General features: G+C 43.6%; 1 protein-coding gene across 1 annotated transcript in view; it reads left to right on the top strand.

Moving 5' to 3' along the window:
- Positions 1–15311, top strand: part of DRD3 (dopamine receptor D3) — a 59318-nt gene that overhangs the window by 10708 nt on the left and 33299 nt on the right. Inside the window, exons 2-3 of the mRNA XM_027524427.1 lie at positions 1021–1324; positions 12447–12559. Coding sequence (XP_027380228.1) covers positions 1021–1324; positions 12447–12559 — 417 coding nt within the window. The remainder of the gene's footprint in view (positions 1–1020; positions 1325–12446; positions 12560–15311) is intronic.

The raw sequence follows: 15311 nt of genomic DNA, 5'->3' as shown, positions 1-15311 counted from the left end.
TGGACAAGTTCCATTATTTCCCCATTTCACAGAGGAGGGAAATGAAGCTCAGCAAGCCCAAGTCCCCAGAGTTAGGAAGTGGTAGACTTGGGGTTGTAATCCTGCAGTGGCTACCCAGCTCACTCAGAGCCCAAGTGAGGTTCTTTCAAGGGCCCTGCATGACCTCTCAACCACACCCTTCCACTCTGCCCCTGCCTCACCTGGCTCCAGGCACACTGGTCTCCCTGCAGCCCCTTCCATCCACCAGCCGCTGCCTTCTGTACCTGCTGTTCCTCCTGCTTGGCTCTGTGCAGTCGGCTTCCTCAGGTCCTCCAAGTCATGACTCAGTGGTCACCATCTCCCTGAGGGCTTCCTGATCACTCAAGTCAAAAACTGCATTCCGACCGCCTATTGGGTGTCTAGTGTGGGAAAGTCACAACATCCATCTAGATGTTGGTATAGGAGATGGACACTGTGACTTCCCCACACTAGCAGAGAATTGCACACACACACAATCCTCACCCTGTCCTCACCTCCTTCCCTAATTTATTGTTCTTCAAAATACATATCATCATTGAACACATTGTTGTCATTTTTTTTAGTCTCTAAGTTGTGTCTGACTCTTTTGTGACCCCATGAACTGTAGCCTATCAGGCTCCTCTGTCTGTGGAATTCTGCAGGCAAGAATACTGGAGTGGGCTGCCAGTTCCTTCTCCAGGGGAACTCCCCCGCTCAGAGACGGAACCTGCATCCCCTGCATTGGCAAGAGCCACCCCTGAGCCACCTGTGAAGACCTTCATCAAACATACCACATGTTTTATTTATCTTACTACTGTCTTCTCCTCTGGAATGGAGGCTTCACAAAGGCAGGAGGTTTTATCCCTTCTCTCGGTGCTGTATATCCAGGGCTTGGAATAGTGTCTGGCATATAGAAAGTGCTCAGTAAAATATCTGTTGAAGAAATAAATTGAAAAATGTACCCAAGCAAGTCAAACTCCAAAGAGTCTAACTTGACTGACATTGTTTTCTATCTCCTCCCAGGAAACTCGTGGGGGTTACCCGCTCCCTCGGGGCGATGGCACCTCTCAACCATCTGGGGGGCCACATCAACGCGACCTGTGCAGCAGAGAACTCCACAGGGGCCGGCCGGGCCCGCCCACACGCCTACTACGCCCTCTCCTACTGCGCACTCATCCTGGCCATCGTCTTCGGCAATGTTCTGGTGTGTGTGGCTGTGCTGAAGGAACGGGCCCTGCAGACCACCACCAACTACCTGGTGGTGAGCCTGGCCGTGGCGGACCTGCTGGTGGCCACCCTGGTGATGCCCTGGGTGGTGTACCTGGAGGTGAGTGGGTCGCGCGTGCAAGCTGCCCATGTGACCGTGCTTGTCTTTGTCGTCCCTGAGCATCTGGCGCCTGGGCTCTGAATGCTCCCAGCCGTGATCCAGGGTCTGGGAAGGAAGGAGAGTTCCTGTTACTCTCCCGTTCACGAGGGAACTGAAGGTCCTGAGAGCAGCATTTATTGCAGCATTACTTGCCCACATCAGAAACAGGGAGCTGGGAATGATTCTTCCCCGGGCCTCCAGCATCCAGGTGACTGGACTTGAGAAACGGGATTCATCCTAAAAACCGCACCAGGTTTGCTCCCCGTGTCAGTCACGCTGCAAAGACGTGGAGGGCTGGGGGAGGCAGTCCAGCGGCCTCCTCATAAGTGTTCAATATACTAATACGTAGGGGTGAGGGTGTGCGGCGAGGGCAGAGGAATTCTTTTTTAACGAAATCTTTTTTACTGAATGAGAGGAAACAGGAAAGCGGGGTGGGAAGGTAAGAGAAACAGAGCAGAGAAAATGAGAAAAAAAGAGAGAAAGAACAGTCTGCGAACGGATCAGACTTCTGATGGCTCAGTTGCCCTTAGACTCAGCACTTTCCTCCTGGGTACCAGTTCTCCACACTCTGCTTCCACAGGAAAAGACCAAATTTTTATTTTCGATGCCTCCATTAATAGTACAGAGCCCTCACCCATTAGATAATGCAGCAGACCCTGGAGAATTCTTCAAGAGAGAAACATTTCTTAAATTTGAAAGTATTTTCATTGGGAAGTGCAAAACAGAGTCAGGAGGTGATCAAGACAAAACATCCATTTGCTAACAAGGAAATCGGGGTGCCCACACCTGTTCAAGAAACAGACATTCCTACCAGGAAAACATGCAATTACTAAGGAGTTTTTAAAAAATACCTTAATACACTATTAATATTTCTCCTCTGCACTGCATATCATTCTAAAGAGGTATCCAATGAAGGCTCAAAATGATGCCATGATTAAGAGAAATTAAAATTCATCAAATTAATATCTCAGTTAATATTAATAGTGAAGATGACAGTTAATTAAGTATGACATATCACAGGAGAGCAAAAACCTCGAACACAGACTGCTTACCCGAGTAACCATACTAAAGAATGACTGGGAACTAAAATTAGACTTATGATCTCAACGGGGAGAGATAAAGGAACAAAATCAAGAAGACAGAAAAGGAAATTCAAGAATAAAAGCAACTAGGCTGACTGGGATAGATTTCAAGGCTAAGGGAATACTCAGAGTAAAAACTATGCATTTATTTTTCCATTAGGATGTTCCTGATGGTAAAGGATCTTGTGATTATCTTGACTTTTCCATCAACTCAATTGCTGTGCTTAGTCACTCAGTCGTGTCCAACTCTTTGTGACCCCATGGTCTGTAAGCCACCAGGCTCCTTTGTCCATGGGGATTCTCCAGGCAGGAATACTGGAGTGGGTTGCCATGCCCTCCTAACCCAATTAGAAACATTCTTGAAATTATAAACCATGCCTTTGTCTTTTTTCCCCATAGTCCAGATATACTACTTGGCACATAATATGTGCTAAATAAATACTTGATGTATGAATGGTTAAATGAATCTGCTCTTCACAGTATGCGTTAGATAGACCATTTCTGCTTACACCATCTGCAGCTACATCTATTGTTACAATGAACTATTTACTTTTACTTTTTAATAATGATACTGAAAAGGAGTTAGAAGCGTAAATTTCTATTCAAGAGAGAGGAAGACTTTAGTAGCCATAACCCAGTGTGGATGGATTAGTCAACACTTCAGAACATCCCCACACGCCACTGAAAAGTGTTTCTGTCTATCCCTATACACTATAAGGATTTCTCCAGTCTTTCAGAAGGACGAATGTCAGAAAAAATGCAGGAAGAGAACCTTCCCTCTGATAAGCATCTTAATTGCATCTGAAATAAAACCAGGCTTTTGGTGTCTGTGCACTTAGGCCTTCTTTAGCTGTCCATCTGTGATTGTTTCCAGGACTCTGGATGGATCATGGTTGGAGAATCTCTGTAGATACTGGTATAGGAGATGGACAGTTTGACTTTCCCACACTAGACACTCACTGTATCCCCTTCTGGCCCCAACCGCCAATATGGATGGTGCCCCCACTCTACTGCTGAGCATAGAGGAGCACCTGAGTCTGCAGAAGGCCAGCATGAATTCTCTCCAAAGGCCTTAGTGGACTCCCTGCAGGTTATATCTCTGGCTTTCTCCACTGGAGAAGCTCTTGTTTCTCCTCATCAAAACCAATACACCCTCTGTCCAACAGATTATTTACAACAAGCAGGCATTCAGTGGTCAAGAGGATGGTCACAAAAGTCTGAAATCAAACCAAAAAGATTTGGAGGAGCAAAGACATCTCTCCACTGGGAAATAGGCTTTGTGGCCTCTTTTTGGTCCTACCCATTTTCTTCAAGGCTGTAGTAAATGCAACTCAATAACTCTGCATCACTTTTTCCAACAGTCAACTAAGGGCCTGTCTCAACAAAAGACAAAATATGGCATTAAGTAACTATCATTAACAGACAACCAATTAAGATAACAGAAGATTCTATTCCAGAGGATCAGGTCTCCCTACCCTACCCCAGTCTGTATATTTTCCTTAGTCTTAAATGTCAGCTTCTTGTGGACTTCTGAAGCAGACTGGGTGGTTAAAGAGAAATAAGAGCACTTTGAGCTCTTAAAGGAATCATGAATATATAAATCCATGTGTCTCAGGGAAGAACAAACTGTTACTCCCACTAACTTGTCTTAATGACAATACAGTTTGAGTAGCTGGTCTAGTAATTACAAGATCATACCAAAGAGGAAAGAGGAGTAAAGGATGTGGTGTTGACCATAGAGACTACTGTGGGCCTGAGGGTCCCCAGGGGGACAGGATGAATATGAGAAGACACCATGAGAGTGCAAAATTAACTGTCAAATTCCCAGCTTCCTGTACTTTGATTTGAATGCACCATACTGTTTGAAGGGAATATTGGCTCACATTGGCCAGACCTCCTCCTTCAAAGGAAAATTGGCTCATCATGCCAGACACCAGTTTGTTTGAGTTATGAATGTTTTGGCTGTAAATATTGGAAAATTTGACTCACTGTGGCTTAAACAAATAGGAGTTACTTTTCTTAAATAATCCGAATTCTGGAGGAAGGGGTTGTGTGGGTATTGAGTCAGCTGCCTCAGGTGTCATCAAGGACCAGACTCTCCCATTCTTTCTGTTCACCATCCTTGGTAAACCGACTCACTTCCTCATGCTGCTCATAAGAGGGCTACTATTGCCCTCAGCATCATGGCCATATTCAAAAATAGGATGGGTGGGGACAGCAGGGAAAGAAAAAAAAAAAAATCCTTTCCTGGAGTAGCTTAAACATCTCTCTAAGGGACTTCATTTCAGTCTAATTGGCCAGAACCAGAATATAAGGCCAACTTTAGTTACAAGGAGGATAGAAAAGAAAAAGTGAAAATGTGGGTTTTATTAAAACAAGATGTGGGGGAGAGATAGGCAATAAAATGTCAGATAACTTTGTGCTTCCGCTGGAATTCACTGGGATGAATGTTATTTTGATACAGTCATGCTATGAGAATGACTCAGAATTGGGAGTCAGAAGGCATGGAGATACATGAATAAAATGAAAATGACAGCTACGCTTTCCCTAACTCAAAGGGTTGATTTAGGCTCAACTGTCATCAACTGAAAAAGTGCTCCGATAACTAAAGTGCGATCTATAAGTATCTTAGTTAATACACTTCAATTTGTAAGTAAAAGGAACCTTAACTCCAGTTGACTTAAACAATGAACATTGTTTGTCTTTCGATGCACTGGCTCTCCTGTCCTGTGGTAGGGTGGACTGCAGGCACAGTTTGAACAGGGTGCCAGTTCTATCTCTCTACAATTCTTTCAGCTTTGTCTTCTTCCATATACTGGCCTTATCCTTTGGCAAAGGGTAAGCTATAGACCTCACATTGCACACCATGCCATTCACAGCAAGAGAGAATATCTATATCCCAGAATTTCTATTAGAAGTATCCAGATGTACTTGGATTGGATTGGTTTATGGCACACGATTTTCTCTGAATTAATCACTGAAGAGAATAACCAGTTTGGCACAGGTTATGTGTACCTTCCATAGAACACATCAACTGCTCAGGAATCACAGGGATTCCCAGTAGACTCCAAGGGCAATTGGAAAGAAGAAGGAACACTGTCAGCAAGAATGCACCACAGTGGCTTTCATGGGTACCATTTTCATCATGAAGGCACACAAGAAGGCTGGGCTGGGACAATATATTAAAAGGGACTAGAGGCAGGAGGAGAAGGGGACGACAGAGGATGAGACGGCTGAATGGCATCAGCAACTCGATGCACATGAGTTTGAGTGAACTCCGGGAGTTGGTGATGGACAGGGAGGCCTGGCGTGCTGCGGTTCATGGGGTCGCAAAGAGTCAGACACGACCAAGCAACTGAACTGAACTGAACTGAGAGGGGGCCAGTCACTACCCTTCTTCAGATTTCTCTGTCCTCAGGCCTGGCAGAGAAGTTGAGGACAAAAATCACTCAGGTGACCTCAGAGTACATTATATTCCAGAGGGCCCTGGCCATCTCTTTAATTCAGTTTGCAGCATTTTTATGAAAACTCTTTTCAAATAGTTCTATCTCAGATTCCCTCTCAGGTTTTTAATTTCCTGCTTTAGAAGCCGCAGTCTGTTTAGAGCTCCTTCTCCAAGCACAAACATCCCATCTTGTTCCACTCGGTTAAGCACCTTTTGTGACGTTTAATGCACTTGTATCAGGGCAGAAAGGCAGCGTAAGCAGCCAGGGGAACATTGAGAATACTAACCAAAGAGTATTTGGGTCCCAGTGTGGACTGAAGGAAAGATTCGAGGATTAGGTAATATAAACAAGCAAAAAAGTACCGAGTGGGTTCAGGCAGGAGCACTCATCACAGAGAGAATGGTCCAGGCCAGAAGATGGTGACAGAAAAGAACAGCGCTATTCTGGGAGAGAGGTGCCGTTGGACCTTGTAATGATCCTGATTATTAAAAATAAAGACTTTTTAAAGGAAAATTTCACCATTGTCCAAAAACCCCAAATGACAGCTATTTAAGCTCTGGAAACAAAAACACCAGGAGTCTCTTCACCAAACTGTGGATTTTGATGGAAGTCATAGACTACAAAGCTGGAGGGACTTGGAGAGTGTTTCTACTGTCGTTTCTTTTTTTCTTTTAATATATATTTATTTATTTGGCTGTGCTAGGTCTTAGCTGTGGCATGTAGGATCTAGTTCCACCACCAGGGATCAAACTCAGGCCCCCTGCATTGGGAATGAGCAGTCTTAGCCACTGGATCACCAGGGAAGTCCCTCTGCTGTCATTTCTAAAGTGTCATCCAACCTCAAGAAATCTCTGGCAATATCCTAGTGACCAGGATTCTCTGTGGGAATGGGCCTCAGGGTTGAGCTAAACCTTCATGACAGGGAGCTGCTTGTTCAAAATACAGACTGATGGGTCTACCCTAAATGTACCAAACTGGACTGCGGCAAACAAAAATCGAGTGAAGAGGCTAATCAGAGAAGTAATTCCATATCTACCCCTTGGATATCTCCCCAAAACTAAAATTCCACCCTTAGAGCAGAAATTCTTAATCTGGGGAGTCCCTCAACTTGGATATAAACAAAATTACTTCTTTATTTTCACTAAACCAAAATTAAGCATTTCCTTCAATTATGAATGTCAGCATCAACCCACAGCAGAAGAAATCCTTTGTGTCACCAGGAGAAGTTACAGATATTTATATTTTCAAATCACATGACAGTTTTTACAGACACCAAAATAGCATTTACACTCATCAGTACTCTGAAACTATAGGAATTTGAGGCCTGTACCTAGGTCTTGTCATTTAATGCATTATTAAAGAATCACATATATTTTTAAAAAATTTGTAACTACAGTTTGATATAATTGATATCCTTTGTGATTCATTGTATTTTATTTTATGCATTTAAAACACTCTTCTGAGAAAGAACTATAAGGTCAAAGGCACCCAAGGGATAAAGGATGCTTCAGGAGCCCTAGGACAACCATTTCTTTTTCTTTTAATATTTTTTGTTTTATTAAAATACTGTTGATTTACAATGTTGTGTTAATTTTTGCCATATAGCAAATTGACTTCATTATACACACAAATATATTCATATATACACATATATTCTTTAGGGATGACCATTTCGGAAGATAAAGTCATGCCCCGCCCTCCCACAACATCCTGTGGACCAGTATTTCCCAAACCTCCAGACAGCATGAATCACTGGAGGTATTTATTATCCTGAATGCGGCCTAAAAATCATTTTAACAAGAGCCTCAGGTGATTTGGAAAATGCTGCCTTATCAGTGAATTTGGGAAATGCTGCCGTAGGCTGTGCCTGTTGAAAATCAATAGCCAACTTCTGTACCTGAAGACACTCTCCTGCTCCCCCTCCTTCTGTATTGCCAAAGGGAGTCAGTTATATTCATTAGCAAGTGAGAGTAACACCACCTGGCTGCTGTTTAATTCTGAAGTGAGTTATTCATTAAAATTTAGGGGAAAGGTAGAATCACATCTCTTAAAAAGCCTTAAATCAATCAGATTTCTTTTTTCTGCTTTTCTCCTGCTTTAATTTCAAAAATCACTTTACCTTCCATTTTCTCCCAACACTGTACTCATCTCACTGTCAGCACTTATCATAGATATTTTCTTAGTGTGCCTCTCCCGGGCCTTCAGTTCACCCCTTCCCAATCACACATGACTTCCCGCTCCCCCACCACCCCCTGCCATCCCCCACCTCCACACGCACTATATTCTGGCCTCACAATACAGTTTAATTCATCTCACAAGTTTAATTCATTTCAGTACACCCACCCCAGCAAAGCGTCAGCCCCATAATGGGCCCTCAATAAACACCGGACACGTGGGTGGATGGATGGACCAAGGCCAAGTCTTCCCCCTCCTGTGATATGCGAATGGAGTTACATTGTACATGTCTCAGAAGCAGCGTGGCAAGGTGCTGACCTCTGAGCGGCAAAAGAGAGTCATGGTTAACATTAAGGTTTGAAATTCCAGCTACTTTTACTAGCTATGCGTCCTTAGGCAAATTATTCAACCCCTCTCAGACTCCTATTTCTTTATCTATAAATTGGAAAGAATATTTACCTCATTGGGTTGCTGTGAGAGTTACTTAGCATGTTTTTGGCTGCTACTGATTGTTCACTATTATTTACTTGGTGTGGAGGACTCATTTTAAGAAAATAAAGGTATTTTCATTATACATACCACCAATTACAGACACATCTTGACGAGCAAGCGCCAGAGAAGGCCAGGTGATGGCACCTTAGCGGGAATTACTTAAATAGCTAATCAGGTTGTTTTCTTCTTGACACTGAGCTGAGATCAAGGGGAGAGTGAGTATTTTGCTGGCAGAGTTGGAGACGGGAGGAGAGGAGAGCCAGAATGGGGTAGCCCAGTGGAGGCCTGGAAGCCAGAGGACAGCTTGAGCGCTTTGGCCCTGAGGAGCTCAAGAAACCAGGGACCTGCCCGGTATATACTTCACTAGCTCCAAAGTCTGCGGGCCCCCACTGTTTTGCACTGTTTTTCTGCAACCCTGGGATGCAAGCAATCAGAAGGTCTCCCATTCCCTGGAAGCGGGGTGATGTGGTCTGTCCCACAAAATTCCCTGATGAGCACATGGTTTTCTCTTCCTCCTTGTGTCCACCCACTTCCATCCCTTTCCACAGGTGCCCCCTCCTCACCCGACACCCCCATACAGCGACGCGTAACCATCTACATTCCAGTGCCCAGTCTGTCTCTAGAGCCATGCCTTCCTGGGCCAAGGCGCTGCACCTCGTCAAATGTTAGTCTCTTTCTCAGCAATGAAGATAACAACAGTCCTCTCTCGCAGGACAATAACCAGCCACAGAGGCCATGTATGTAATTGTTAGTATTAACACAGATTATGTCAGAGACCCTTCATCCTGTCAGAGTGTATTTGCAGGCTGGGATTCCTCTCGGAGAGGGATGCAGCAGCAAACAAGAAAAACTCCTTGCTCCTATCAGATTGATTAAGTAGCAGTCATTTAATCTCCTATCAAATAAGTATATAATTTGTCCTCAAAAAGCTTTGAGAGCACATACAGTTAAAAAAAAACAACTCAGGGATCAAATTCCAAAGTTACAGAAATTTCTGCAATGGGTCATGTGGATTGGTGACCCACATAGACTGAGTTCTCAATAAATGTTAGCTTTTATTAATAATATTAGGATCTCATGATGATCTCTATTTTATTTAGAATGCCTTGCTTCTTCAGTACTCTACAAGGATGGGGCCTGAAGAACTCTTTTTAAAAAACACATAATATACCCTCCTCTAATGAACCAATAGGAGTTTTGCAGGTACTTGTGTTATGGATAAATGAATGAATAAACAGGACATCCAGCAAGCCTGGGGTTTGCTACTCTTCTAACGATCCTCTCTCACTTACACAGTCCCCCAACACACATAAACAGGCACTCACAATTTCACCCCCCAAAAAAATGGTTTCCCCCAATTTAAGTTACATAAAGAGATTAGCATACAAAGAGATGTTAAAAGAGATTTAGCATACAAATTTCCCTGGTGGCTCAGACAGTAAAGAATCTGCCTGCAATGCAGATTCTGCCTTCAGGTTTGATCCTGAAATTGGGAAGATCCCCTGGAAGAGGGAATGGCAATCCACTCCGGAATTCTTGCCTGGAGAATGCCATGGACAGATGAGCCTGGCGGGCTACAAACCACACAGTCACAGAGAGTCAGACACAACCGAGTGACTAACACACTGCCACATACAAATTTCACCTTTTGCAAGAAGCTTTTATAGCATAGAACTGTCCTATGGACTGAGCAAAACCCTCTTCTATTCTCCTGGCTGCCTTAAAAGGATGTCCCTTTAAAAAATGTTTCATTTTCAGAATTCGTATATATTCATTATTAGGCTTTTATTTACAAACACCTTTCGATATTGGTTTCTAACATAATTCCACAGTGATAAGAGAACAGATTCTGCGTGATTTCAATACCTTTAGACAATGAAGTTTTTGCAGCTCGTTTTATACTATGTCCCTGGATCTGTTCCAGTGTCTCCTGGTTCATAGTCTATGGGAACTTGAATGGAATTTGTATCCTGTTGTGTGAAAATTTTATAAATCTTAATTATGCTGAATTGGTTCATAGTGCTTTTCAGGTCTACTGTATCCTTCCACTTTTCTCTCTATCCATTCTATTAATTTTTGAGAGTTTGATATTGAAACTCCAACTAAAAATCTTAGTTTATCCACTTAAAAAACAATTGTAATATATAATGGAACTATATGTAAGTTTGTTCTGTATTTTCCAAGTCTCCTGTAAATGTATTATCATACTTTCATACTTTTAAAAAGAATAAAGAAAAAAGCATAAAAAAAAAAAAAGAAAGGCGCTAGAATATAACTTAAATCATCTAAATTCCTGACTTATTTATATACGTTACTCGGAAGAGTTATGGAGCTCGGAACACATGTGTACATGCGTGAGGTCAGAACCATCTTCTCTGATTCTGTGAGTAGTAAAGAGGATCTGGGCCCCTTTCCAATGCCCTGGACGCACCTTTCCCCTCCACGTCTTGGTGAGCAGGACAATGGTGATGAAGGCAGGAGCACTGGCACAGACTGATTTTACATAGTCTCTTACAGATGCTGTTAAATCTTCCAAGCTTTAAAACCAGAAGCCAGATAGACTTTTATTGTGGAGGGAGGTTTATGAAAAATGTGTTCTCGGTTTATTTCCTGAACAGGGTGAGCTCTCCACTGGGTGGAGGGCTTCGAAGAGGTAGTCTTGGCACAGCGCACACATCTGGCAGTCACCCAAGCTCTTTTACCATGAGCTGTGCGTCTATGGGCACATCACTTAACCACAATGAGCTCAACCTCAATTGTTTCTGACTCTTTGTGACCCCATGAATCACAGCACGCCAGGCCTCCCTGTCCATCACCAACTCCCGGAGTTTACTCAGACTCATGTCCATCGACTCATCGATGCCATCCAACCATCTCAACATCTGTTGTCTCCTTCTCCTCCTGCCTTCAATCTTTCCCAGAATCAGGGTCTTTTCCAATGAGTCAGTTCTTCACATCAGGTGGCCAAAGTATTGGAGTTTCAGCTTCAGCCTCAGTCCTCCCAATGTATATTCAGGACTGATTTCCTTTAGGATGGACTGGTTGGATCTCCTTGCAGTCCAAGGGACTCTCAAGAGTCTTCTCCAACACCACAGTTCAAAAGTATCAATTCTTTGGCACTCAGCTTTCTTCATAGTCCAACTCTCACATCCATACATGACACTGGAAAAACCATAGCCTTGACTAGATGGACCTTTGTTGGCAAAGTAATGTCTCTGCTTTTTAATATGCTATTCAGTTGGTCATAGCTTTTCTTCCAAGGAACAAGAGTCTTTTGATTTCATGGCTGCAGTCACCATCTACAGTGATTTTGGAGCCCTAAAAAATAAAGTCTGACACTGTTTCCACTGTTTCCCCATCTATTTCCCATGAAGTGATGGGACTAGTTGCCATGATCTTCATTTTTTCAATGTTGAGTTTTAAGCCAACTTTTTCACTCTCCTCTTTCACTTTCATCAAGAGACTCTAGTTGAAACAGATCAGTGATTCACAAACCTTGGTGTGATGGGTGGGGAGTGTTCATTTTAAAAAGATGATTCATGGGCCCTAGATCCAGACACTGTGACTCAGTTGGTCCAGGAAAGGGTTCAGAAATCTACGTCTTTAATGAGCACCCCACTGAGGACTGCACTTTGAGAAATGCTGGAATATTTGATTCAGAAGATCCATTTCAGTACTGACATTCCGCCAATTTGACCTTTCTCAGGCAAGCAATCTTAGGCACCCTGACATTCACTCAAGGTCTGCCTACCCTTGGTGATGAGGTGGTACCCACAGAGATGACATGTCTCCGTCTGTTCAGGACAGCCCAGGGAAGGCAGTAGAGTCGATTGGGTTGCTGTCCCTTTGTTGGGAGGAAACACTAACATCCTTGTCTCTGATGCCCAGGTGACAGGTGGGGTCTGGAATTTCAGCCGAGTTTGCTGCGATGTTTTCGTCACCCTGGATGTCATGATGTGCACAGCCAGCATCCTGAACCTCTGTGCCATCAGCATCGACAGGTAAGGCTGGGCTTTCCTTCCAGGCTTAGGAGAGAGGTGACTAGGTCAGGTGGTGAGGGACCCCACCTAGGGAAGCTGCCCTTGCTGTGTTGAAGGCACAGGCTCGGCATCTAGGGCACGGGGGTCATTGTGAGTGCAGCTTAACACTGGGACATTTTCTTTTCTCTCTTTTTCTTTCAAACGATGGTTTGTAGGTGAGATGAAACTCCTGTGATAGAAGAGAAATAACTATTCTGGAAGTTTTCCTTTACCGCAGATCCCCAAGGAGGATTCTGGTTTTACTTTTCCACCATCCTTGAGGCTTTCATGAATCTTAACTTTGTAGGGAGAAAGCAGAGAGATAGGGAGGTGAGATTAGGAGAAAATGTTCCTGCTGCTATTTTGTTTGTTTTTGGTAAAGGGAGGGAGACAACAGGGCCAGGGACAAAAGACAGAGAGGAGAGAGAAAAGTTTGGGAGTATCTGTGAGGACAGAGAGAGGAGTGGATGAAGGAGAAAGGTAACTGCAGAAACTGTGGCCATGACCTGTTTGTTAAATATTTATTTCCCTCATAGAGTTTAAGAAAAACAAGAATGATGTGTTTTAGAATTGTCTTTTGGTCGCTGGAGTGGACTTCTGTGATTTTGACTCGAGCCTGTGTGTATTCCATCAGAATGGCATCACTTTCTAGCCCTAAGCGTGTCCTGCCCCAGCTCTGGGGTGCTCTGCGCCTCTCTTCCCTTCTTTTCATGTTTCCTCTCCTCTGTCCCTTCCTCCATCCTGAGTCAGATTTGTCATGGCTCCCATGGACATCTCCAGAGCTGCGGAGCGCCCTGGGAAAAGGAGGTCGCTTTCCAGCCTGTGGCCTCTGTGGCCGGTCAAGCGCCTCCATCTCCCCTTTTCCTACTTCCCGTCTACCTCTTTTCTTCCTACACTCTTTCTCCCGGAATTTTATCCATCCACTCCATAACTTCAACACTTGACCCCAAATAAAATCTGCCTTCTACTGAGAATTTACCACATTGTGCTAAGGCATGTCAAAACCTTAACCCATTTTGTTTTCACAACAACCCTTCAGCCAGTCAGTTCAGCTGCTCAGTTGTGTCCGACTCTTTGCAACCCCGTAGACTGCAGCATGCCAGGCTTCCCTGTCCATCACCAACTCCCGGAGTTAACTCAAACTCATGTCCATTGAGGTGGTGATACAATAACCCTTAGGTAATATTATTAGCTTCATTTCCAGCTTCTTGGAATAATGAAGAAGTTTTCCCAAGTCACACAGCTAGTATGAAGCAGTGCCAGGATTTGAATTCATGTCTATCTGATTCCCAAGTTAATAATCACAGGCTTTGTGCTAAGCCTCCTCAAATCTCCAACCTCACCTCTAATCTGATATCCAGACCACATTGCTACCTGGATATACCACTGGCTCCTATGAGGCGAAATGTTAAAAACCAAACCATCAAAGCACCAAACCATCTTGACTTGATGATCTCTCATTGGCAACATCATTCTTCTGGAATCTTGGATTTTGTTCAGCTCCTTTCTCTTCCTCATCTCCTTGTTTACATACACCAATGTAGCTAAACAATCAGTGCTTATAGACTCTGTCTCTGAAATGTTTTCTAAATATGCCCCATCTTTCCTTTCTTACCTCACCTGCTTCTTTTAGGCTCCCATGACCTCCCACAGCTTCCTAATTGGCCCTTCAACCATGCTCAGAATTATTCCCCAAGAATTGGAGCCCAAATGTCCACTGCCCTACTCAAAACCCTTCAGTCACCTTGGCCTGAGGAATAAAAATGGAAGTTACCTTCACAGTCTAAGATTCAAAGGTTTCCACAACATGGCCTCACTCTACCTTTGCAATCTCATCTCTTTCTGGGTTGCCCTCTGGCCCTCTTATGCTCCAAGGCTGATCACACCAGTCCCCTTTTCTGCGAAGCCCTTCCAAGTTGTCTACAGCTTAATTCAGTCATCCCTGACCTCCCATGGTGCTTCCTCTGTAAACATGTTGTGGCCTCGCCAGGCTCCTTTTGCAGGAATCCTGATGCAGGCCCTCCTCACGGCCCAGGTGTGACATTCGCATGACCCACAGTTCTGCTGTAAAGTTCCCTGCATGTGTGTAACCAGTGAAAACCCAACCCTCTGAGGATACTGCAAACCAACCAGCCAGCTCAATGGTCTTGACTCTTATCATTTGATTGGCTATCACTTGACTTTTATTACTTGACTAGCTATGCTGAGAAGGAAAATCAAAGAATGTGTCTATAATGCTAAAACTAATACCATTAAAGAATGTGTTAAAAATAAAGGGGAACAGTTGTATAACTCTGTAAACATACCAAAAAAACCCAAATTAATTTTATACTTAGATGAATTGGGTGGTATGTGAATTATATCTTGATAAAAGCTGTTAAAAAGTAAAAGGATTGTTAGGGATTTTATAATATTTTTAGCTCTCTGAGAACAGAATTCCTCCCATAGCATCTATGCCTTTTGTGTGATTGCTGGACATTTAGTACATGTTTGCAGAAATGTATGATTTACAGAAATAATGGACTGTGTTTGGTTTGCTACATCACTACCTCCACCACCCAACGATTATACCATCCTAGCTCCTCATCACCCATGAATGTCAGTGCTGTACTTATTTCAGAGCCTTGAACAAGGAATATTAAACTGGATCCAGGGATCCCTGCCTGAGGATAGCCAATGCGTACACCACAAATATGCACCTTCAGAGTGGACATGAGAATGGAATCAGATCAGC

Source organism: Bos indicus x Bos taurus, chromosome 1, assembly GCF_003369695.1.
Source record: "Bos indicus x Bos taurus breed Angus x Brahman F1 hybrid chromosome 1, Bos_hybrid_MaternalHap_v2.0, whole genome shotgun sequence".
Taxonomy (NCBI): domain Eukaryota; kingdom Metazoa; phylum Chordata; class Mammalia; order Artiodactyla; family Bovidae; genus Bos; species Bos indicus x Bos taurus.
The sequence above is the reverse complement of the archived record's forward strand: the minus strand, read 5'-3'. Positions and strand labels throughout refer to the sequence as shown.